The 26,068-nt window shown below is 46.7% G+C and overlaps 1 protein-coding gene across 1 annotated transcript; it reads left to right on the top strand.

Moving 5' to 3' along the window:
• The first annotated feature begins 1,097 nt into the window (after positions 1–1,097).
• On the top strand, positions 1,098–24,454 carry LOC119402666 (uncharacterized). The gene is made up of 5 exons (XM_037669782.1): positions 1,098–1,304; positions 18,108–18,259; positions 22,498–22,681; positions 23,200–23,347; positions 24,274–24,454. Exons 2-5 carry the CDS (start codon positions 18,250–18,252, stop codon positions 24,361–24,363), a joined length of 432 nt encoding a protein of 143 aa, XP_037525710.1. The 5' UTR covers positions 1,098–1,304; positions 18,108–18,249; the 3' UTR covers positions 24,364–24,454.
• The last annotated feature ends 1,614 nt before the right edge of the window (positions 24,455–26,068 follow it).

The following is a 26,068-nucleotide window of genomic DNA, read 5'->3' as shown; positions in this document are numbered from 1 at the left end:
GAAAGTCATTCAAAATTTTAAGTGGAGAAAAGAGATGATGTTAATGAGAACTAAGAGGCAATTATGCCAAGGAAAGTATAAAGGATGTTATTTGTATTAATTGGGATATAAATGTGAAAAAAAAGTAAAGTGGACGAAAAGATAACTTGCCGCCCGCAGGGACCGAACCTGCGGCCTTCAAATAACGCGTCCGATGCTCTACCACTGAGCTACGGCGGCGGTCATCCCCCCGTCCACTTTGTGCACCTAGGAGTGTTAGCGCCTATCGTCAGCGCCATGTTGTCGAATTCCGCCATTGGTCAAGTTTGATTGGCCTGAAGTGGCGGCCCTTCCGAATGGCTTAAAATGCCGACATTACGAAATTTAACCAGATGGCGGAATTTGACATTGTCCAGAATAGCATCCCGGCGCACTTGTCTAAAAAGTCATAACGGCGCGCTTCGGACTGCACAAGCGACGCCTACCGCTAACACCTGGTTTCAAAGAACCCAAATTTGAGCATGCGCGGTTGATTGTCAGTGTGGAATGCTCGTGTGTGGGCTATCTTAAAATACTTTTTATTGGCATACACGCCGGCCGTGCATGCCAGAGCTCGTGGTTCCAGCGTTTAACTTATACATAGCTGCCAATAACGCTGTCGATAATGCCGGCAGGTGAGAAGCGGAGGCAGCGCCGGCTCATAGGCTACCGTGGATTCAATTCTGTCAACGCGATTTTTTCTACACGACCTGTCGACGCGCGCACTTTTGGTCCAGAGCCTGGCCATATAAATCTTCGCTGTAAGATCTGACTCTCAAAACGCTAAAATTTGTGACGCAGGAGCCGTCTATCGACATTAACGAACCAGTGGCGTCAAGCCGCATTCCCATTTTCTTGGGAGGGCGTGCACCGAGCGCGTGCCCCTCCCGAAATTTCTTTCTGCCATGGGACACAAAGCACAACATGACACTCGACCACACTTGCCTGCTCGGCCCCCACGTCAGGTCAAGGACGTGCTCTCCCCCCTCCCCCTGAAAGAAATTTCTGCCTACGCAACTACGGGAGCTGGCGTGTTCTTCATGCCAGAGGCAGTTCAAGCAGCAGCTTCCTTGAGCCAGCTGCAGACCAACTTACGTCACCCTGCGCACCTATACCGAGCACCAGTCCTACCTGTTGTGTGGCGGTCATCAGGATGCACGTTAGAGAGCCGGCAAAACTACCACTCTACCATGTCGACCAACAGAACCTCCGTTGCTAAGACGAGAGTGTCAGCGCCCAGTACCCCTAGACTGGAACAGAACATGGGGCCGGAACCAGGTCTCAAGGTAAGCGTTCAACATGTCTTCCCAGACGACGAAAAAGCTGGATTTGACGCCTGAAACGTAGAGCATGAGCTAGGTGCTCTCACACTATGAAAAGACCGGGCTGTTTTCGAAACCGGACCCCGCCCTAAATGCCTCAAAGGAGGGAATGTCTCATTTACATTGCAGTTATGGCTAGAAGCCGAGATAGCAATACTGGTTGAACTCAGAATTCTCGCGCCCGAGAATAAGCGGAGCCCCGCCGCGGCGCGATAAAGAAAGATGGCAGCATGAGCCTATGTGTTGACTATACGAGACGATAAACCCCTCAATTTATGCCACGCACAATACCCGCTACCTAAAATAGATTATTTATTGGAGGGATTGACTGGGGTAATGTATTACACAAACATCGATCTGAACAGGGCACACAAGCAAGTACTCATGTCGGAACAGGGCAAGTACTACTTGAATTTTAATACGCAGAAACTACTGTTTATACCTAGCAGTCTACCTTTCGGAATACTTTTCAGATAATAATGGACACGAAGCTAAATGGCCTCAAGAGAGTTTATTTTATCTTCATTAAATTTTAGTCATGGGGGGAAAAAGTTCACCGACGATTAAGATACTGCCTAATGCGAATTCTAGGAGCAGCTGTTTAAGTGTTTTTATTTTGTGATACTTTGAGAGAAACAATTTAAAGCGCGACTGTCTCGCTAACCGGGAGACTGTGGAAGGCAGCGCACGGGCGCGCTCCACAACAGCCGCTGCGGACAGGACCCAGTTCATCCAGCGCTTTATTTCCATATATGGTATCGGTGGACGCCCTCGCCGTATACCTTACTGATGACATTATCGGCGGCCGCACGACGGCGCGCACATTACAATTTGTTGCTATAGCATTCATTCCTTCGCCCTTAAGGCTAAACAATGCACAATAAACGCTGAACTATCCCTGTGAAGACACGTTTCACTTTCGTGTTATACCGATTCCTATGAAAGGGGGATCAGCCATTGTTTTTTTCTTCTCAAAACGAGCTCTGCTACCTGGGGTGCACAATCAGATCATAAGGAATATCTGGCTCACCAGAAAAAATTCAAGAAGTGACAAAGGTTGCCGCACCGACAACCAAGCAGACCGTTGTCCTTCTTAGATGTCCTGAAATATTATGGAAAGTTCTTGCCCAATATGTGAGCAGTTGCTGAGGTTTTTAAGAATGACGCTTCTTTGTGGCTCGGGCGACTGCTGCCGCGCAGCATTCGAAAAATTCAAAGAATATGGTCATCGCCGCAAATGCTGGCCGATTACGACCCGAATAGACCATCAAAGCTGGCTTCTGACGCATCGCACTACGAAGTAGGTGCAGTACTTTCCCACATTTTCGAGGACGCCAGTTCTAGACCAGTTCTTTTTTATTGGCGCACTCTCCGAGTCGGAGGAGCAACGCAGCCGCCTTGAAGTATATACTTTGACCGCAATTTAATGGCATAAAACATTTCCCTGCTACATTTAAGGCCGAGAATTCCTGCTAATCGCGGATCATAAGCTTTTACAGCAAATTTTAGAGTTAACTGGGATACCAGCAGTCGCGGCTGCGCGAATACAGCGTTGGGCTATATCGTTGAGGGCACACAGATACGGCATTCTTTATCATAAGTAAGCCGATAACACCCGAAGATGACTTTCGCTCATGTTTCCCGCTCCCATGTGCGAAGGATGCAACGCGGGAAAGTGAAGACACTTTTTATTCAGCGCGATTGGCCTCTCTACCAGTATAAAGACATCGCGCCTACGACGGAGCATGATAGCGAACTTGTGCAAGTAAAAAAGTGCATAAGCATAGCTGGCCAACATTTGGCTGCGATGACAGATTGAAACATTACTTCGCCAGGTGCAGTCAGCAGACATGGCATCAAAGATGCATTTTGTTGGCAACACCAGTAGTCATTTACGCTAAGTTGTAGATTGCAATTCTGGGCGACTTACACGAGGGTGAGGTCGTAGTTACGTCTTGTGGCCGCGCATGGAAGGGTACCTCAAGTGTATGTGCAGCCATGTTCAATTAGCCAAGAGCTACGCGGTGCTCATTGAAACCACCTTTCCACCCGTGGTCCTGGCCTCAGCAGTTTCAAGGACTGACGTGGCTCTGTTGTAGACTATTTGACTGTTACGCAGACCACCAGTGCTCATTCCGAACCGGAGCCTGAGTTTGTTCTTCTTTTCACCCATCGGGATATTTCGCCCATGGACAACGTCAATATTTCGCTCACAACCACTGCCGCCGACCACGACACCGACATCGCATTTTCTGCGGTGCAGGCTCTTTAACGCTATCGCTATTCAAAAAAAAAAAAGATCACTGCCTTTCCGGCTCATTCGTGGTTCCCAACGTCACCCTTTGTTTAGCGCGACCTGCCAGACGTACGCGGTCATGAATATCAATATGTGGCAGCTGCGTCAACTCTCTGTGTTGTCTTTTCGTGAACAGAAAACAGAGAGGACGTGAGCGCAGCGGGTGATGTTAACGTTATAGACGAGATCGTACGCGTATTTCTTAGGCTAAAATAACCCTCCTTCCACCTGAACGATTACCAATAAACACATACTTCCATCTAGCCACGCCATCCAAAGATCAAATGATTCATGGCTCTGGCAGTGTAAACACCAACATATTGACTGTACGCCTCCATGTATCCCCTAAGCTTTAGATATTTCCTTCCTTATCATATTTTATCTTCTAAAGGTAAGCTCACTCTCTGTACATAGGCGCTACATATAAAAGGGAGCACCACCTGACGAAAACTAAGCGTCAAGGGCAAGCTAAAACTCCCACGCTTAAGGACAGTGCTGCGAATTCTTGACCGCGCAGTATGTACTATACGTTTGGTCAAAGCTGGCCACAAGTACGATGTCACGCAGATTATGGACAGTTACGGTGAGTTGTAGTTTTTGCACTTACTGGTTTGCGTCATCAGCCGAGCACCGTAACAGCCGTACCGACGGGGCGGCTTATTTTTATGACAAAGCTTATCTAATATGTCCCGCTTTTTAATTGTACTACAGGTAAAGCGTGATGTTCTACTTTGAGATCCGTTCTTAGAGTGCTTGTCTTCTGCACAATTGAAGCATTTAACTGTCGTGCGTTATTCTTTGCAATGAGTGCAATGACAGGTATTTTTCAAGTACTGGTACCTAATGAAATGCAGTTTCATTAATCTATTTACATAGAACTAACACGGTGATACTAGCAATTGCACCCTCTCGCTTCGCAAGTGTTGACGATGTACACCTAACCAAACTACGATGGGATTCTCGGAGAGAGTTTTTTTGCCTCATTCATATTCTTTTCATGTTCGAAAATTTCGATATTCGCACACCCCTAGTGTTCTGTGAACTTTGTCGTGGACAGCTTTTTGCCCCATTTTACGTATAGCCCCAATATACGAGTAGCTTGTGATCTCATGCAGTGGGCCTGGACTAAGGCCTACTACGGCGGAAGAAAAGTGGTATTAGGATTTGTTTATGATAATGATCATTGAACTTTTTATTCGTATAGTTGGGTTTGTAGGAATTTTCCTTTGTGCACGGAAATGCGTGAACGACAACATGCGTCATTTAGATATATCGCACGCAATTCAACGCCTGCTACGATTTCCGATGGCGATGCGGATGTCGACAATGTGGCTGGCTTTCGCGTCACTGCTCCTGTGCTGCTCTGGTGCTCCGATATTCTTGGTGCCCGGAACTCTATACGACATGGCCGGCGAATATAGTGTGGATTTCTGAAAACAGTCCCTACACAAACATCGCGCTGGGGCAACCTCAGTTGTGGTTGCAGTATCAGCTATCCGTTTTCATATCAGTATAATAAACATCACATATTGACACCCGTGAATCTGCTAGTTAATCAAGCGTTGCTCGAGAGGCTGCTGCATTTTTAATGGAGGCGGAAATGTTTGAGGCCTGTGTACTTAGATTTAGGTGCACGTTAAAGAACCCCAGGTGGTCGAAATTTCCGGAACCCTCCACTACGGCGTCTCTCATAATCATATCGTGGTTTTGTGACGTAAAACCCCAGATATTATTATTACAAGCGTTGCTCAAATGCGCCAAAGAAAACTACTAATGATATGCACATCATCGCGCCGTAGCGTGCACTTCATTGCGATAAAACTGACATTGCGTTAATGCCGATGTTACGTCGGACCACGAGCTACCCTTTGCACGTCATTGTTGTCGACGTGCCGGGCAAGCCAACGATACGCGCACAACTGCTAAATTTACCCACAGCTATCGATTTACATTGCAACGCTTGACTGGAAGCAAAAAAACGCCAGGCCTGCGCTGAAACAGCAGCACAGTCACAGCGAAAGCTGGAAGAGCGGCGTTTCTAGAGCCCGTTAAGCTCTCTTGGGGCCACAATACAAGTACCTAACACCTACTAAGCCATTATTCGTCATTCTGCGGAGAAGCGAGGCACAAGCTACACGTCTGTAAGGCATTATGTGCACTTTGTTGACGCGACGACTGATGACGATGAAGAATTATGGCTCAGCCCTTTGTAATGGGTTGGAATCTTTAAACGGCCCACCAGTTATGTAATTTTCATTGGGTGACGCCCGGTCGCTATTTCCCTCTCCCGTCATGCTGTATAACATACGTTGACGTGGGAGAGACACGGGGGGGGGGGGGGCGAAGAACATTACTGAGACTCCGAGGAAATGGATCATGCGCTTATGGGCTTCCTTGGCAACCAATACAAGTGCACTTGCGAGGAACCCACTACGCTATAAATCATTGTAATTTTACTGAGACCCCGAAGAAGTGGATCATGCGCTTATGGGCTTCCTTGGCAACCAATACAAGTGCGCTTGCGAGGAACCCACTAGGCTTTAAATCATTGTAATTTTTGAGAAGTAGGGCAGCAGGCACTGTGCCATTTTTCGTCATTCTACGGAGAGAGTTGGTACCTGCTAAACCATGTAAGGCATTATGCGCGCTTTGTTGATGCTGTGCCTGATGACGACGAAGAATTATGGCAGAGTCCTTTGTAATGGGTTGGAAGCATTCAACAACCTACTCGTTGTGCAATTCGCATTGTGTGACGCCTGGTTACAGAATTCGCGTTGTGCGACGCATGGTGCTTATTTTACTCTTCTACCACGCTACATTGCATATGCTAATGTGGTTCCTTCCCGACATGAAGCCTGTATAGGACCTTTTTGCAAACCAGTTTCAAGCACCGGCATGGCTCAGAGGTTGAATACTGGGCTCCCACGCAGAGGGCCCAGGTTCGAACCTCGTTCCATCCTGGAACTTTTTCTTATTTCGTTTTTTTTTCTTATTTCGAGCGATACTGGTTACGGACACCGGCGGCGGCGGCGGCGGCGGCGGACAACTACGGCGCCAAAAACGGCCGGTGAAATGATCTCATAACAGCTTTCGCTGTAAAATCCGGCATGGGCTGCTACTCACCGACTGCTTCGCATGGAATCCACTGTCACGGTGCGTTGGATCTACTGGAGTTGATTCTTTACTGATTTTCGTCGATCTCGATTTTTCACTCAAGAACAACGCCGATTTTTTGCTCACAACCAACGCGCCGCCGCCGAAGCGGGCTGCGAAATTCCTGCGAAACGAGGTTTTTAACCCTGTCGCGTTAAAAAACGATACTGAGACGCGGGGTGTTAATAAATGCCTGTACATTGCGTTGGTATTTGGCATCGTTGCCAAGGAATTAAAGCTCTTGCAAGGGCAACTAAGAAGTTAAATAAAGCGTCGAACAGTAAAATCGTGCAGCTGCCACATTTATTCGACGTGCCATGAGATGCCAGTGCATTGTCTTTAATATCAAACAAAGGGCAATGTTCATTCCTTGATATTGAGGCCTTCAGAATCTGCATGTCAAACGGACGCGTTGTGGGTACTCCACTTATTCCTAATATTACGTAGTATGGCTTAGAGGGCATTCTACAACTGCACTTGCAGTAGGCGTGCATTCTAGGCGAGTTTCAAGTGGCCAATGTTACGCACACAGATACTACAACGTATACCTAATGGTGGGGACGACGAAAACTCCAAATGACGCACTACACTTAATGGCCGCTCTGCTCCAATAGCTGCGAAGGAACTGCAGTCATAAACCACATATGGGACAAAGACTATGTAAAGAATTATGATCGATATCGCACTGTTTGTAGTAGTGTTTAAAAATATGCATAAACCGATGTAAATGAGGAACAATGGAAACAAGATATGAAATGAAAACGCGACTATGCGCAGCGCATAAGAGTTAGTGTCATTTATTAAGGAAAACCAACTCGCAGAACACAAGCCAAATGAGTATCGACTTATATATGCTTGTAAGGAGAGGTTAGGTGTTCACTTAGTAAAAGCACATAAACGCCGACACGATAAACAAAATTGACTTGTTAAAAGAGCTCCTACTTCCAGGAACATTAAGGGAGGGTGAATGGTTGTAACTGCTGCTTTCTGAAAATTGGCAGAACGTGCGAGAAGACGTAAATATATATAGCCGACAATTCGGTCATCAGGATCGCGGAGAACGGTCATGACCGCTGCTAGCTGAATGACACCTGCCGTTGGCTCTGCAACGCACGTTCTAGAATGTCATCACACGCAGAAGTCTGGTCACAAGACAAGTACGTAGCACTGGCTCTTGGACGCCCCTACGTCGCATTCTTTGGTCACCAGGACGTCGCTACCTTCTAATAAGCGGGCCTGTGCACGGCACAGTAGACGCATCCGATCCAGGACAGGGACACCCTCCCACGCGGGAAACTGTTCTCGAAAAACAGCCGCAGATCGTAGCTGTTTGTTTCCACGCACCGAAGAGCAGGCAGTGCATGCAGCACGTCGTGTAGGTCCTCCGGCTGAAGGCCCAACGCACTCAGTGACTCTTTCGTGTTCAACGTCAGCCGTTCAAGATTCAGGAACGGTAGGCGTCGGCCACTTTCGACGCAGTGCTGCAGAAATGCCAGGCACAAAGCCTCGTCGCGGAAATGTGCGTTTCGAAGCTTATTCTTGGTGGCATCTAATAATGAGTTGAAAACGGCCTTCAGGATCTGCATGTCCAACTCCAGACACTCCAGATCAGCGAACGCGTCAGCGTCCACAGGGACGTCACTCAAAGATCCCACGCAGTTTACGAGCCTCAGAATCTTGAGACGAGTGCATAGCCTGGAGATCGCGGGGAGCCGTATGCCGCCGCAGTTCTCGAGTTCCAGCGCTTCGAGTCCCGGCAACTTCGCAAGCAGCTGCTCTAGTTCAGTACTCATGTCGCGGACGATAAAGCCTGCAGTGAATGCCACCGCCAGATTGCGGAGGTTACGGAATGCCGAGATCTTCCCGAGCGCTTCCTGCGAGCCCAGGCACACCTGCAAGGTTCGCACGAATAATGTCACTGGTAAAAAATTTCAGCAATAGCTTGGCACCTGTTAAAACTCTGTGGAAGTAACTGAAATGCATACTATTGTTTACTATCGTTCACTGCACCGTTGAACCTCATGCAATCTTTGCGTCCATCTATCACAATGATCACAACAAAGAATCACGTGCTGCGTGGCACCAGCTGGCAAAGAAAGAGCGTTCCACACTCGCCGTCATGGCTACTAGCGGCACTGACTAACACACCCAGAGATTGTGCGCACATAAATAAAGTGGACGCGGGGACGACCGCCGTCGTAGCTTAATTGGTAGAGCATCGGTCGCGTTTTCCGATGGTTGCAGGTTCGGTCCCTGCCGGCGGCAAGTTGTCTTTTCATCCACGTTACTTTCTTCACATCTGTATCACAATTAACACAATACACTTAAAACTACAATTAACGTTCCCTATACGTTCCTTAGCTTCATTTTCTGCTGTTTCATTAAGGTTGCGTCACACAAAGAAAACAAGCCCTCAAAATTTCCTTCTTAACTTAAGCAAGATGCATTTCTGTAATGTTTACGCACTACACGCCACTCAAGTACCATGCCCAACAAGAAACACGACATTCTGTGGACGGAGTGTGTGACGTCTAAGCCGCCACGTTACGTTATCACCGAAATGTCGCCTCACTGAAGTAGACGTGCTGATCCTGCGACCAGCGTTATGGCAAATTGAGCTGATCGCGCAGACAGCATGACGCATATCACGAAATACACTATCGCATAATATCCACAGCCACTGGAGGTGGGCTCTGTCCCATTTCTCTTGCAGCGAAGTTAAGTGCTAATATCAAGGAGTACATGTAGGGAAGATTTAGGGTGGAAACCGATCCGACAGAACCCCCGCGTTATTTCGGAGCACGCAGACGCACACCATGGCAGACGCCTTGAATATCATGTCTGAGTTCGTTTCATATCTGAAGTTTCGCGCGCGTGTCTATCATCATGTTTACACCCGACTTAGCTCACACTGACAGCCGCATAAGGGCGTCCGCGGCACGCTCTGCAATGGGCGTAGCCGTTTTAATACGTCATAGCACACGGTACGTCATTCTCCAATACGTCTCGTCAACCAATCGCGTTTGTCCGTTGCATCGTGACGTAAGAGGTCGCGCTGGCGACGTGCTCAGTTGTTGTTTGGACTCTCCATGGGTCTGACGCCTGTTGTACCTTCTAAAGAAGAGCAGTGCCAGTCCGGGGACCGTCAGCGCGCCCAGAAGCGCGACTGTGCGCATCGCCGTCGAGCCAATACCACCAACGATAGGATAAGTGAAATCAAACGCATGCGCAGCGCCTAGCCGTCTGAACTCTTCCCCGGCTTAGCTGGTCTTACCTTTTTGCAACCTTTTTACAAACAGTCGGAAGGGCTGTAAGCATTTTTATTAGCGCATTTAAGTGATCCCTTAGAAGTATGCGCCCCGCCACGGTGGTCTAGTGGTTATGGCGCTCGACTGCTGACCCGAAGGTCGCGGGATCGAATCCCGGCCGCGGCGGCTGCATTTTCGATGGAGGCGAAAATGTTTGAGGCCCGTGTACTTAGATTTAGGTGCACGTTAAAGAACCCCAGGTGGTCGAAATTTCCGCAGCCCTCCACTACGGCGTCTCTCATAATCATATCGTGGTTTTGGGACGTTAAAACCCAGATATTATTATTATTAGAAGTATGCGCATACACCTGGCGGCAAGCAGAAATTTACATAGGTACCACAACGTCCGCGATAGCCTTCAGTACAACACGTGAAATCGTAGACACTACCTGGGCATTTCGCGCCCTCGAAAAGTTGTTTTTTTTTTGCAATTGAATAGTGCATTCTTCGCGATAATTCAGAGTTTTAACTTCTTACCTCCAATGTTTCCACAGACGGAAACGTCGTTGCAGCAACTGCAATGTCAGCTGTCGCTGCCGACATACCTAGCCCCCTGGTGGTCAGCACGAGGTCCTGATCGATGAGGTTGACGTGGGTGAAATTCTTGGCCTTACAACGATCCGCGGACGTGAGCAAGCTGTGCGGCTTCGTAAAACAACTCACGACCCACCGTGAGTTGATGCGGCACACCTAAACCGTGGGATAAGAAAATCAACGTTACCATTGGCAACATCTTCAATGTCAGTTCATCGAGTCTACGGCAGGGGAAAAAAAAATATGCCTGAGATTTCAAAGGCCCCTGAATGCAAGAACAGTCTTAACCCTGCACAATGCGCCAAGTTTTACACTTCAAAATTGTTATTTAAACAGGGAACATTTACGCGTACCCGTTATTTAGCCATGGGCTCACAACCTATTTCTCAGCTATATGGTAAAGTATTATTCCAAAGCAGTTACAAAGAAATATTTTCTACACAGAAGACAAGAGAGTTAGGGCACTTTGAGTCGTTCGCTGCAGTGAAGCCAATAATTTTCGTATTTTCAAAAATTATTGTGCTTTCGTCTTGCGAATAAAGCGCCTTTAAATAGGTTTTTTCTTAGTTCTTTCAAGAGGCATAGAATAGAATAGGCGAATAAAAAGATTGGTATATATGTATCGTTTTGGGCCAAAAAACTTGGTAGCAAACGGCTTAACGCCATATATAAGACGGAATAAAATAGGTAGGTAGATCGGTAACAAATATTTTTCTTATTGTATTTCAGAGTCGGTGACGGCTAATGGTGACACGATGAGTACACGAGTGCTACTCGGGCCAACTAAATATTGCGCCAAATATGCTTTGACTAAAATATACTGTCAGAATCCGTACAGCCAGCGTAAAACATTCAGGGACCACGAGAAACAAGAAAGGGCTGAATATTCCATTTACTTCGGCAGGCAGCGCTGAACTAAGATTTCCAGCATGCTCTAAATCGCGCTAACATCTACTGTGCATTTCTACAGAGCACAGTCACAAACTGCTGATAAATTAAGAGTATTCTCGCACCTATTATGTCCGCACTTTCGACGCGGACTCTACAATTGTGCTCACAGTGGCCACAATTAAGGTGATCAGACTGGTCTTGTTCTCCTCCACATGAAGCTATATACTGTATTGTCACTGTTTCAACATCACGACTCTGCCTTGTCTTGCTTCCTGTTAATTCGGCATGTTCATTCGGAACAGGGCTTGCGTTCTTGGAGAGAAATGTACTTGCTAACACTGGAGAAGTGGCGAACACACTTGCTAACACACTTGGATGACTGGACGATCGGCCACTTTCTGTGCAGGTGCTACTAGAGCACCGCCCCCCCCCCCCCCCCATCTCTCGTTGGCCCACAAGGCAGTGATGGCACTCTTGGCTTTTTGAGGACGGCGGGCTTGTCCGAACGCCTCTGACTTGTGGTGCAGTCCCGTACGCTGCAGTGAATTCACTCCCTTTTTTTTTCCTCTCTTCCCTCCTCTCTCTCTCTCTCTCTCTCATATTTCTATTGCCCTCCCCTAATCCCACAGTGTAGGGTAGCTAACCGTAAGTTTTTCTGCTTGACCTCCCTGACTTGTCCCTTTCTGTTTCCATCTTTCGTCCTCCGGCATCACAGGTGTGAAACCAGAAAGTTTCGACTGAAGAAACGTCTTGTACATTAGGCAGACAAAATCGCCACTGCCGTTTGCACTCGTAGACGGCTCGCACTCCATCCTGAAAACGCACCTCATTCACACTACAATCCAACCATATCCCTGAGGCTGAGCACGATCGCGAAAAACAGGCGTAGTTGAATACACTGTACTTATTCCGTTATTACACCTGCAGCTGCGTCGTATGCTCGGAACATGGATTAACGTCAGAGTTTCGTCAATCGCTCTACAGCACTCTTAGCCTTTCTTTGGGAATATTGTTTCCTAATATATAATTGCAGGGTTTAACGTCCCAAAACGCAGTATGATTACGAGGGAAGCCGTAGTGGAGGGCTCCGGAAATTTCGACCACGTGAGGTTCTTTAACGTGCACCTGAATATAAGTACACTGGCCTCGAGCATTTTCGCCTCCATCGAAAATGCAGCCGCCACGTCCGAGGTACGATACAGCGACGTTCGAATCAGCAATCCAACACTATAACCACTAGACCACCGTGGCGGGCTGGAACCTCGTCTGCAAATGGGGACTGTTTTCACGTGTAGTCCTGGGTACACCGCTTAAATTATCTATGCAATCACCAGCACCGCTGGGCTTGGCGTGTTGTCAAGAATGCTGGCACTATTCAGTAAAGCGCCCTAATAAGACTCTCTCTCAATCTCTGGCTCAATTAAAACCGGACAATCAAGCGAGATACCGCACCAGTTTACTCGTCCTCTAATTCTATCCGTATATTGAAAAGCTTTTTTACTATAAAGTGGTGAGTCACCATTAAGATACGCTACAATGCGCTTGCGGATGTTTGAACCGCTGATATAACTTTCACAGCGCTTAGCAGACATGGCAGCTACAGGGCAGGATGGAGGCAAGGGTGTGCTTGCCCTTTCCCCCATTAGGTATTGAAATCTAAAGAATATAAAAAGATCATGTAGATGAGAGACTGAACTTATAATCGATGGTCGAAGAAGGAATGGCGCTGCAGCCGACCACGCCCTCACAGGAAGGACACAGTCAGCGATAAACCTGAAAAAAAATTGTAGAGCAGCTCCCCTCTTAAGTGAATGCTGGGGAAGTGCAACGCACGCCCTGTCCCCGTGTTTCTCATTTCGCAGCATTTCTTCGTGCCAGCACATCGGGATCGGCTCGATACCGGCGTTTCGCTTGTGTTACTCTGTCACCTTGGGATTTTCTTACGTTGCTGCCGTTTCGCTGCTGTGTCACGTTTTCTTAAAGTGGGGTAGAGCAATCGACGTAGTCATTCTTCCTCTGCTAGCTTAGCCCTGACGGCGGGATCCTCTGTTCGTCGGACACTGCCATTCTCGGGCGAATGCCCGCTGTCGTTCTCGGCTAGCCTCCTCAGCGGCGTCTATGGCGCGAAAGAAAGACCCTCCGCCAGCCGGCGCCTTCCTATTGGCTGCTGCAGGACAACATGAAACAAGGAAGTTTTTTTTTCTTTTTTTTTATCCTTCGAGCCTGGTGGCAGACATGTCACCGCCCCGTTATAAAGGGGTCGCTCATAGCATCCATCCATCCATCCATGCGTGGGAGCGCCCCTGGCGGCGAAACCCTCAGAAGCTCGGCGGCTGTTTCGCTTGGAACTGCGTGACCACAAATGCACGCCGTTCGCCTTCAGTTTCTAAGTGCATTGCACAAAAAAGCATGAAACGAGTGGCTACATCGCCTTGAACTTGTCGCAGGGGCGTGCCCCGAATTATTGTTTGAAAAGACGTTTGCAAGTCGATATCGGATACTAGATACCAAATACTAGTTCTAAATCTAATCTAGACATCGGAGCCGACGGGAGGTCTATGCCGTACACGTGTACAAGGATGTTACTTACGTAAGGGCAATTGCGGATGAGCTCCAGTGTCGTCTCGTGACTGAGAGAGAGGCACTCCGTGCGCTGTTCGCCCGAGCTGCCCACCAGTTGTCTCAGCTGGCTTCGTTCGACGAGCGGCCCAGTAAGGTCACTGCGCGGCTCGTCGAATTCCGGGTAATGGCGGGAAAGATCGTGCGGCAGGGCGATGACCTTGGCGCTCGGGAACATACGGATCAGCTTGTACACCATGTTCCTGTTGTGCACGATGTGCACCTCCTGGGCATCGCGAAGGAGCTCGCTGGCAACGTTGGCGAAGAGTTCGCAGGAATCGAAGGGCGCGCAGCCGCAAAACAGGGCCTTCGAGACTCTCGCCTCTCGTAGCAACGCGCTTCCCATTGCGGAAACCAGAGATCTCTGGTTCGCGATCAGGAGCAGGCCGTCGACGTCGCCGAATGCGAGCCCTTCAGGGAGCTTCGCTTCAGGCGGTAAAGCAGTTTCCAGTTTGAGGATGATGTGATCTTCGGCGAGCGTGAGGTCGTCGGGATCTCCGAAATCGCCTATCAGCTCCATAGTACTAATACAGTGCAGCGAGTAACGCCTGCAAGTGACAAGATCGTGCGTTTTAAGGTTTCGCAATCCTGACATTTAGCGACAGTGGCACGACCTGAACTAATCAATTGCGTGAGCTCAAAATCTAGGCAAACAGGCCAGTTTTGTCGGGTGCGGGCTTTAATTGCGAATTCTTCTAATGCGGACGGCCTTGAAAGCGGATTCTGAATTGAACAAAAACTGAACCTTTCTCGTGGTAGGTATCCACACATTTCAGAAAAAGAAAACAAATTATATAATTTATCGGCAGACATCAGAATACATTAAACCCAAAACATACTAACGGAAGGAATAAATTTCACAAGCCCCACAAAAAGAGATCACGGCGGGAATGAGTTGAGTATTAGACTGTACGAGCGCAGAAAGCACCAAGGGGTCGCCAAATGCACAAACATCGACGTGAAAAGAAAGAGAAGTAGGCTGCAGCGCCTGCTATTCCGGCGCTAAGAAAACGCAGAAGCAATGGTATTTCAGCGAACTTACATGAACACTCTTCTGCACGCAGCAACAGCCATCCAGACATGTCTGCGACATACAAGGACGCGAACCTGCGTGCACGCACTTCTGCACCGAACTAAGCTCTAACGTGACTATGGGTGGCTGGCGAAACGAGAAACACGCTTCAACGATGTGTATCGTACTGCAACAGCGAGCAACCCCAAACTGGCCTATTAAAACGTCCGCATACAGAGCGATGGCAAACAGATATTTCTTGTGATCAATGACACAAGTAAACTCATACGTCGAATGACACAGCCAGATGCGGTGACCATAGCTCGGCAATAAAACTGGAGCTCACTCAGTCTCACTCAAGAAATATATTTTGCTCTAGGGCTCACTCGGACTCAGACTCACCAAAACATTTCTCAACCGGACTCACTCGGACTCAAACTCACAAAAAATATATTACTCACCGGGACTCAACCTCAGACTCACGGCCCGATCTGAATCTGAGTGAGTCTGAGTGAGTCAGCTCATTAGTGAGTATGCCGACCTATGGCGGTGACTGACCGTTTCTCAGCAACAAGTTGAGCAGGGCTCCACACGCACTTGGAGACAACGCCGATGCGTAGTGTCACAGTGGACGAGTCAACGTCAGCTTAGCTCTTCGGGTTGTCTTGGCGACACGGACGATGCACTGTGTGGCGAGAGAGAGGCTTAATCGTCGTTGCGCCGTGGATGCCAGTTAAGACACACTAATGGAAACACCTCGTTCTTTGTTCCATCTTCATCCTCTTCGCTTAGGCGGCTGCCGAGCACGCGCCATCTCATGGCGCCGTAGTCGGCAGTGACGCCTTATATACGATATCCCCTTTCGCGGAAAAAAAAAAAGAAATAAACAGAGTTATTGCCAAATTTATTCCTTGAATCAGCGGCACCACCTTATATAACAATGGTGGTGCCTTATACAACAATATTCATGATGACGATGCTCCTGGGATGATTTGCACCTACCCACTTAAGGGAATCAGTCATTAGTTGGGCGGAGCATATAGTCAGAAAATGTTCAAGTGCTATTAGCGGATATGGCATCACTTACAAAGAGGGCTTTTTTTTAATGAATGCCAATTTTACAGTAAATAAACAGTGTTGTGTAACCTCTAGAAAGCACAAAAATCATTATGCCATGAGGGCACACGCAAGGAATTGCGTATGTCCTCATGTTGATGTATCTGTTAAATCGATTTGACTTGCATACTAACGTCTCCACAGTCATGCATATATTCCCACGGGAATGTCTCAGCAAAGAAGTCGCAAATGACACCAGTGCAGTCGTATAACTGGCAGACCAAACTACCGCATTATAATTTCAAAGCTCACAGGTTCTCTTATGCATTCACGGGCATAACTCTTACTTTTCCGTAGGCGCCATTTCTTTTTTTTTTTCATTCGTAATAGCACTCCTCGACGTATTCAAACGGGCCATCGGCAGGGACGCGTCTTGTCTCGCTACTTCGTTTGCGATGACGGAAAGTTTTACTGGCCTGTTTTCGGTTTTCCTCGCACGATCCCAGTCACCGATCGCTCGAGCATCCAGATTTCGGATGTCACCATCAGGAACGTCCAGCTGGGTCAGACGGTGCGGTTGGACACTCAACTCATTGTCAACAAGACATTCGGAACCAATCGCGTTCTCGAAATGTCCGTGAGCACTTCCAGTGGACAGCCGCTGCCCTGCGCGTACACTGTGGTACCAAAGTAAGCCTGTGAATATTAATATATTTGAAAGAAATTGCAGCGCTTATCATTATTAGGTGCTGTTTTATCAGAGATGGCCAGGTTTCCCAGTGGTACAGTACTCACGGATTGAAACGCGACAATTGAGGGCTAACTAACGCATATACCTCTGTTTCCGCAGTCTTCAGTCCTGGTCATACCGGCGTAATTTCAACTCGAACGCGTAGATCAGAGCCAATCTTTGGAGACCAGATTTGTCGCGACATGACATGGTTATCTCGAGCAATTTCGCATACTAGTCGTTATACTAAAACATTTGATGTCGCGTTTGAACTTGTGAGTACTGTACATTCAGCTTCTCATTTACTTCCTACTTTGAACACTTATCTTAATATTGGTTACGACGCAAGCAACGCAGAAAAAGTTCTTAAGCATCTAGCTAATCAGAACAGACACAATGCCTGTTTTCTAGAGCTGGTATTTCTTCACGGCGAATAAGGAAGCGCGAATTTGGACACATACACAGCGATACGTCACATAAGCGCGTACAAATGCGCTGAAGTTTAGGGATTATTGACTTAGAAGTTCACCATCTGACTATACATAGCCCAAGCGCATTAAAACAGTGTGGGGATGTTTGCGCGCAATACCCGAAGACTTGTCAATGTAAGTGACAACACCTAGTCATTTGCGTTCACGGCTGTAGCGAAAACCTGCTGATATCTAGATGATCATTTGAATCACTGTTTCATGTCGAAATCATTCCTGGAGCGATTCAGTGCGTCCTTCTCCATCTTATTGCGCTATTTTGTCATTTCTAAGTATGAATCAACTTGCCCAAGCATGCAGAATGAACATAAAAGAGTGGTGCTATTTATGTAAACATGCCCTCAATGACGTTAAAAGTAAAATAATCGAAGTTTCATGGAGTGCCACCACGAATTCCTGCAGCTTGTAGGTCGTCAGTCTTTTCCCTTATACTGTAAGACCAACGTGCACAAAACAACTTTGCGTTTCAGTGTAGAGTGGTAACAGGCTCACTACGAGGAACGGTTGTAACTACCGGCTTTGTAAAAATTTCTACGTGCCCATTTTTGCATTTGGCGAATATCCTAATGGAAACAGCTTCACAATTCATAAATATTACTGTCAAGTGCCTGCTAGTGCCTTAGAAAGAACGTTGCACCAAGTCATGCTTTGTCCTCACCTACCGGAACGATTTGTTGCAGGCAACTGAATCTTTGCAATGGCCGTATATACGGCGGAGGAGAAGCAGCTCAGCGCTGCTTGGAATAGCCGCTGCCCGTTGAAGCCCGGAGTATACAATGCCAGCCTTTCCGTGTGTGCGCCCGACGGAATAACAGCTAGGACATGCGCTGGAGTGAGTTGAATTTAGTGCGATGTTAATGGCGGTTCCACCTAGGCTTTGCTGAGTAAGTGGAACGTATGTCGTAAAGCGTTCCCCATACTAAACGGTGCATATGCAGAACAAATATCCTTGTGCGCCAGTTCTTTCTCCGGCAGAGGTTATAATGGCTGTTACTGCATGTATATCGCTCTTAATATAGTTTAACCTAAGTTTCTTAAACTAAACGTGCTAATCTTGTGAAAGAGGAAAGTTTTTACTCATGGATTTGTTTCGTGGAGCGACAAGAAATTCAAGGGATCTGCTCAGAAAGTATATGGAAAGTTAAAGAGATGGTTACTCTTTGCCCAGGATTCAAACCCATGACCAACGTTTTTATAAAATCATCGTACCTCTATCTGCACTAATCAGGGGGCTAGTATATTGCAGAGTGAGGACGAATGAACCAGTCCAAGCACTCACTGATAATGACATGTGGAAGCCCGAAATGCACACTAGGGTTTCATGAAAGCAAAAAAAAAAAATGTTATGCACTCATTAGTACCAAGAAGCAATACAAATGGAAAGTTTTTCCTGAATTGCTTAGCTTTCTTTTCGAGAAATCCTTTAGGTCTACTTATAACTTTGTGCCTGAAATTTGTGGAACACAATGTTTTCTATCGTTTTAACATAGATGATAAACTTGCCGTGAGCATGAAGTATAGCGTATGAAATCATGTTGGCCCGGCTTAGCCTCTGTACATTATCGTGGGGTATGGCACTGGGAGAGGCGACCATTGCTCGCACAAGTGATAAATCCTGAAACGGAAGCTCATGATCGATTGTGTAAACGTCGTACTTGAGAGCGCAGCTGAAAAGCAAAATTTTATGGCTTCCGCATGCTGTGTTTTATAAAATGAATACGCACAGCGTGTCATGATGGCTGTGTTGGCTGCGTTTCCAAATGCTCCTAGGGTACCAAGTGTTTCTAGCGAGTGGTTATTTTCGCTCATCAAAGTGTCACCAGAGACAGTATATTGTTCCGAAGATACCCGTGCAAGAAATCATTAGAATTCTTTATCTGATTTTCGGGCCCATTTTATTTACTATTAGTTCATTTCATTAAAAAGTGCAATAGTGTAAATAGAGTGCAAAAAGTGTAAATAGAGCACAAAAAATTAAGTCCCATACACACTTTCTTTTTTCAAGACGGCCACCTTGTAGCAACACTCAAGATCAAGGATGAAGGCTACATTTTCAGCTGCGTGTCCTTGCCCAACCTCAACTGAAGGCATCATTCGCAACGCAACAGTTGTAGCCTGTGCTTATTTCAACGGCTTCGCCGGCATTTAGCTCTGAAGCAGACAATAGTTTTAACATTTCAATGTGTTTTGCAGAACATGTCCTGTTTGCAACATTGCACTGAATATGCACTTTCCTATGTAGCTTCTTTTTATTAAGTATTACTTGGGAGTTCTCCCGAGGTAGCTTTCTGGAAATTTCGACAAATATTGTCGTCCAGAAACTTACACAAGCTCCTTTCTATAGGGAACAAATCGTCCAATCAAATTTTTTCTTGCATGACTGTTTCCGTCTCAACTTATTTGCCTGGGTGTCAATTTTACTTACAATAAGAAACAGAAATTGACAAATCCGTATGCACTTCCTTGTGCCTTCGAGCTACAAACGGGTGGTTGTAAATTCCCCTTTCTCAAGCCTTCCGCCACCTTGAGGGCTTCCGCAGAGCCAATTTGGTATATTGCAATAATTCGCACATGGTCTTGCCAACTGAACATCGATTGGAAGTTAAAAGGTTCCGGTGCGATTAGCGCTCTTCTAGGATATCACTCGCTTTTTGCCGCGAGTGTTTATATGTACCTTCCTCGGGACATATCTTCTGCATGTGTTCCATTATTGAGCACAATGTGTACCGCGTAAGTAATACAGCTAGGTAAATTACAGATTCCAGTGATTAACCTGCAAACGTATGTTCCAGCGCATATAGTGCAACTCGCTTTCGAGGTCAGTGGAAAACAAATTCCATAAACACACTTGCTGAATCAAATATCTCATTGCACACAAGAAGTCTCGTTTCATTCGTCACTAAGATGATCGCGAGACTTGAGAAGCTAATGTCCAGAATTTTCGTCCTGCACGATTTATCATGCATGGCTTCACCAAGCTTCATCTGCTGCTCTTGAGAATTTTCTCTTCTTCTGTTGCTCTCGTTATCCTCCTAAATGTGGTGTGAAAAATACGAGAGCTTCAATTTACGGTGTTTCAACGAATGACTCGTTATTCGCAGCAAAGTGAGCGATATTTTACGAGATATAGCATCTGTTTTAACGTCTCGAATACCATTTGATGCGAACAATTATATCGGCAATCGCAAATGACTCCCAGTAAAACATATTTTGCATCGTACGAATTAGCGTACAGATCTGCACAACCTTCACAATTTGCAAAGGTTCACACAAATATTGCACACTTGAATCTTCGGCGAGGTTGTCGCGAAGCGCGCGCGTCTCGACGTTTGTGCTATCGCCATCGATGGTAGCAACGCTGCCTGCTAGAGTTTGTAAATGGGAAGCGTTTGTCGCCATCTTGTGACTGATGTCTCTTGGTCCACTGTCAATTACGCTTGACTTATCGCTGGACAGCGGCCGAACCTTCTTTTAAACGCACCCGGAATCCATTTGTGTGTTGTCCAAAACCTCTCCGTTCAGGATGATACAGCAAAGAAACCATCTTCGACAAAGCTACGGCTATATTATTATTAAACATTCACATAGATATGCCGAACTGGACGCATAATAACAATTTTACCGTTCGTCCGATACTTGATCAAACATTTATTTAAAATATCAACACGTATACCCGGAAAGCATAAATAAATCGGCATTAAGGTAGCGGATAAATAAACCGATGTGCAGGAAGTAATAAAGACTAGTATACCTCTGTACTTCCGTATGATTGAAGCTAACGGCGTTCTTGGCAAACATTTCGCCGTCACAGCTGGAGCCGAGCAAAAAGGTTTCACAAGTACGAAAAGGCGACGTCTAGCCTGTGACAGACAGTTTCCTGTCACAGCTGCATGACTGTCACTCCTATACACAAATAACGCTCCAGTTGTCTGCACTGTTCAACGTTTGTTGAACGCCGTTGCAATTTATTGTGCACAACATACACTTATCATCAGGGCAGAAACGCCCAGTAAAAGTGAATACTGCTAGGAAACCGACGATTGCTGTCGGAACTTTGTTAAACAGATGGTGTAAGGTCTTTGAACTAGTTTCTCGTTCACCAACCTTGGTATATATGTTATCTTTCTGTATAAAGCTGTGAACCGCGTCACGCGCAAACGCTTTAGCGTTCTCCCGCAGCGCATCAACAATGGCTGTCTTCGTGTGTCTTGTTCATCTAGCCTTCTTGACCGTAGCAGCAAGCTTTATCCAGAGACCAACTCTAAGTGCGATGGTATGTGTTTGTCAGAACTTTTTCTTAGCCCGGCTAGCGCTTTCTGTTACACACTTTAATTCCGTCATTGCTGTCACGTTTCTGTCTCTCTCGTTCTTGCCTTGTGTGCGTCTTTGTTATGGCAAGAAGACCTCACAGGCACGTTTACACATTTGCCTTACTTTTTTTTTTCTTCTTCTTACCTTCAGATGCTCCACACTTTCCACACTCTGGAATGTCCAGCCATTCCGCATGCGCTGCTCCACAGCTTATGCTTCTAAATATATTTATGCCATTTCGCATGTCTCCTGACAAGATGCTGGAATAATTTTGTTATATGCGAAATCAGTCATAATGTTATTGATTTTCTCAGGCTTTGTGAACTAGTTACTCCTATCATGCAGAAAAAGTGTGGCTACATATTCGAAGCTACAAGCTACGTAGAACTTGAGAATTCTAAGCTACGTAGAGCAGCTGTAGCTGCTCTACGCAACTATGTCAGGGTATCATGGCTTGTTAGAAGCTTCTTCAAAGACATGCTTCCACAAAACGCTGGAATCGGTTAACATAAGATCTCATAAGCATAACGTGTGATTCTATGTATGTGAAGTCTGCGTAGGATATATATATATATATATATATATATATATATATATATATATATATATATATATATATATATCAGTTGATTATCAGTTGCCCCGTTCGTTGGTGCGACAGAGCATGCGTTTATAGATCGTTGATCGTTTGTGCTACATAATTTTTCGCACTAATGTTCACAAACCACACCAATCGTGCTTCTTTCATTCTTCTCGTAGTGACGGACAACTCGATTGTCCAGGCAGAGGAAGTCACTATAAAAAATGCCAGACTGGGACACCTGGTGAGAATCGACGTCAAATCTCGCGTCTACAAAACAACAACACTCGAGCCCGTGGCCGAGATATCAGTCGCCACTTCGAGCGGGACGCCACTTCCATGCGTCTACAGTGCCATACCAAAGTGAGCCTAAACGTGAACACTTCATATAAAGCTGTCATGTTGGACCAAAGGCAATAAGTTCGCAAGTAAACGCCACCAACATAATTATTTGAAGTAAAGCATGAACTTTATTTACGATAGTAAAACCAGACGTGTCGACACCAATTCGGTCCCTTCTTTAGACATAACTGAGGCACCAGTGTCAGCTAGCTCCTTGCTTCAGTCACGAAAGAGGTGGGGGGGAGGCTGCCGTGTTTCTTAAGTGAAACATAGCGAACGTCACTGAAAACACTTGGCAGCGCTTGTTCTGAGGCTTTCTTTTGACCACCTGGGTTTTTTAACGTGCCCCTAAATCTAAGTACAAGTGCTTTTTTTTTGCAATTGCAAAAATGTGGCTCCCGTGCCGTGGCATCGAAACCACTCCCTTGATCTTAGCAGCGCGACACCTGACTTAAGGTACCACGGTGGTTCGTTTCGTGTTGCTTGGCTCAGTTACCTGATTGTTTAATACCTCCTTTTCTGTGTTTGCATCTGTCCAGGCAACTCAAAACATGCGGTGGCGATACTCTGGCAGAAAAGATTCTAACCTCAGAGTGGGGCAATCAATGCCCGGTCGAACCTGGCTTGTACACTGCCCACATCGCGTTCAAGCTTCCTGACAGCCCTGAGGCAAGGTCGTGTGTAGGAGTAAGTGCATTTCAAAGCTAATATTTTACCATCGTTCCCGCGCATCTATTCCTGCGTGCATATGCACCATAACTGCACACAATTCTGTAATTAACGTTAGATGTGCAGTGTGCTTGATTTGGCTGGTTCGTGCTTAGTAGATGAAGAACTAAACAGCGCTTAAGACGGGACGGCGCCGTGGTTAACGGCTATAAACTGGTGTGAGTGACATGGGGCCCCTTAATTCACATAAACATTACCATAACGTTGCAGTAAGTGCATGGTGTCCATTCCCATGAGTATGTTATAACTATAGTCGGATACAACTTTAGAAGTCCGCGGCATTTCTTCCTCAAAGGCGGACGCACGCAAACCTGCACCAATGGGCTCACACGCCAGGATGACGTCATGATCCGGACGGACGGTTACCCCGCCTTCGGAGAACATTGACGAGTGCATGAGCGGGACTGTTTCTTGTTTCGCGGAGGCGATCGGTTGCCGCGCTTCCGTCATCTGGGCGGAGCTGCTCCGGACTTCTTCAGTTGTACTGACTACAGATTGACGACGAGTGTATTTGGTAACTAAGCTCTGTTCCAATTAAATAGTTGTATTGGGTGCATATGATATTGGACCACAAGCTTATTTAAGGTCCAATTATCTGTCAGGATAATTAACGAAAATTAATTGAAGGAGTTAATTGAAAGACCAGACTTCTTTTTTGTGAGTAGATTGGATCGTTGCGGCACCTGCTGGAGCAGATCTCAACCACGCACTTCCTTACACGTGGCCTCTGAGATCCCCTTCGGCAGCAGCGCGAAATGCAAACTTAACCCAAGGAATACACCAAGGCGCACGAACGCCGACGTGCGAGTCCCACTACAATACACCTAAGTCAAGAATTAGCTCGGTCGCTTCAAGAGTTTTCATGAAGTCTTGCTCTTTTTCAGGATGGCCACCTCGTTGTCACCGTCAAGTTGGTAGACGAGGACCAAATTCTGGAGTGTGCGTCATTTCCAATCACTATTGCTCTCGACTAGAGAAGACTTATCCGCAGTAATAAAATGTCGTGATACGGCTTTGAATATTTACTCACTTAATATCTCTGTTCAGCGTTAGCAGTATTCGCATGCAAATAAACTACGCATGCAATTAGTTTATCTGCCTTGTATATTTCTCGTAGCGGTGTCTCCTCCGGAGTCTGGCAACTTCACTCGTGCGAGTGAAATTGCACCAACTCGCACGAGTGAAGTCGCCATTGATCACAAATTAATGCCTGATCACTCAGCGAAATGATCACTTCTGTGAGTTGTCATTGTTGTTGTTCACCTATTAATAGGGGCTCACACTGCGCTGATGCTCACTTAAAGGGGTACTGACACAAACTTTCGCGGCAGAGATAGCCTGCTGGATCGATTCCCGTGTACGTGCGTGTACCATCTGCAAAATATCGGCAGCGAATAATGCTTGGAAGGTATTTTATATGAATTTTGAAGTTCGCGAGCGCGATCCAGCATTATAGGCCGCACCTAGTGCATTGACACCCTCGGAGGTGACCCGAGGTGACCCCCCTACTTCCCCTACGTAACCGTTGCAGCCGGTACAAGTTACGATGACGTCGTAGCCGCCATTTCTGTTTTGACGCGCTTCCCGACGAATCGCTCCTCGCCAGCGGGTCAAACACGAAGTGATTCGCCACGTCGAAAATTTCTTCGATCCCCGCCACAAGAAAATTGTCGCCATCAGACGACGATGAGCCCGACGACGACAGACCGCGCGGAAATGCGTCATTGTTCTGCGTGCTCACGTGACCGAGCGTTTCACTCGCTAGGTGGTGATAGTTGCACACGGCGGCTTGCCGTTTTTGGAGCTCTGTTAAACCGAAACTGAGGCTGTGTCGGTAATGAGGAGCTTGTCATTAATTATCTGTCGCGCGCTGCAGCAAACGATGTGCCGTGTTATGACTAACAGGCCCCCAGCAACACATTGCAGCAAAAAAGCGCGGGGCGAAAATTTTTGTGTCAGGACTCCTTTAATATTCATCGCCATCTTCAGACAGACGTTTCAAAAGTAATATCAAAAGTCCAAAAACATAAGTATATCGACATGGGCTCGTAAAGAACTTATAACTTTTTCTGTAATAATTTCAAGCTGACAGAAAATGGGGCCGCTAAACGCAGCAAACTTTCGTATAGTGGTTGCTCTTCACGATCCTTGTGGTACCTAGGGAAGAGTGTGTAAATATATATTCAGACAGCGCAAGCCAAGTGGCGTCTATGTAGTGACACAAACTGGTACAACAGTTTGTTTTAACACAGAAGCTGTTTAGCAAATCGCTCTTTGCCCGACGAACCACAAAACTATAATCATCACAAACGGGTATGTGCCATGGAAATTGGGTGAATTCTCCGACTCACCACAGGTCCACTAAAAATAAAGACAACAGTTAGCCCAACAACGAATGGTTGCGAAGCGACGGCGGCGAGCCGAAGACCCCAATCACGTACAACGAGAGAATACTAGGTAACGGGAAAGGCAACGGCGGCTGCGAAAAGACCCCGAAGCGATGGAAGGCCTACGCCAATGACGTGCCCGTAGATCTGTGAGAAGTGCGAACGCTTGGTCTCGGCGCGAGGTTCTGTCTCTGGAGTTTGGACATCCACGTCGTGTCTGTGACTGTCTGTTGTTTAACTCGAACCTCTCAGCGCTGAGAATCACCGTAGAAACAACCTAGCATCACCTAGC

This window comes from Rhipicephalus sanguineus, chromosome 8, assembly GCF_013339695.2.
Source record: "Rhipicephalus sanguineus isolate Rsan-2018 chromosome 8, BIME_Rsan_1.4, whole genome shotgun sequence".
NCBI lineage: Eukaryota > Metazoa > Arthropoda > Arachnida > Ixodida > Ixodidae > Rhipicephalus > Rhipicephalus sanguineus.
This window is presented reverse-complemented; position numbering and strand designations above follow the sequence as displayed.

What these genes read in the sequence shown, in the direction of transcription:
- LOC119402666 (XM_037669782.1), top strand. An exon ending in GTCTACAGTGCCATACCAAA is followed by an intron (nt 22,682 to 23,199) that starts GTGAGCCTAAAC and finishes GCATCTGTCCAG; the next exon opens with GCAACTCAAAACATGCGGTG. An exon ending in AGGCAAGGTCGTGTGTAGGA is followed by an intron (nt 23,348 to 24,273) that starts GTAAGTGCATTT and finishes GCTCTTTTTCAG; the next exon opens with GATGGCCACCTCGTTGTCAC.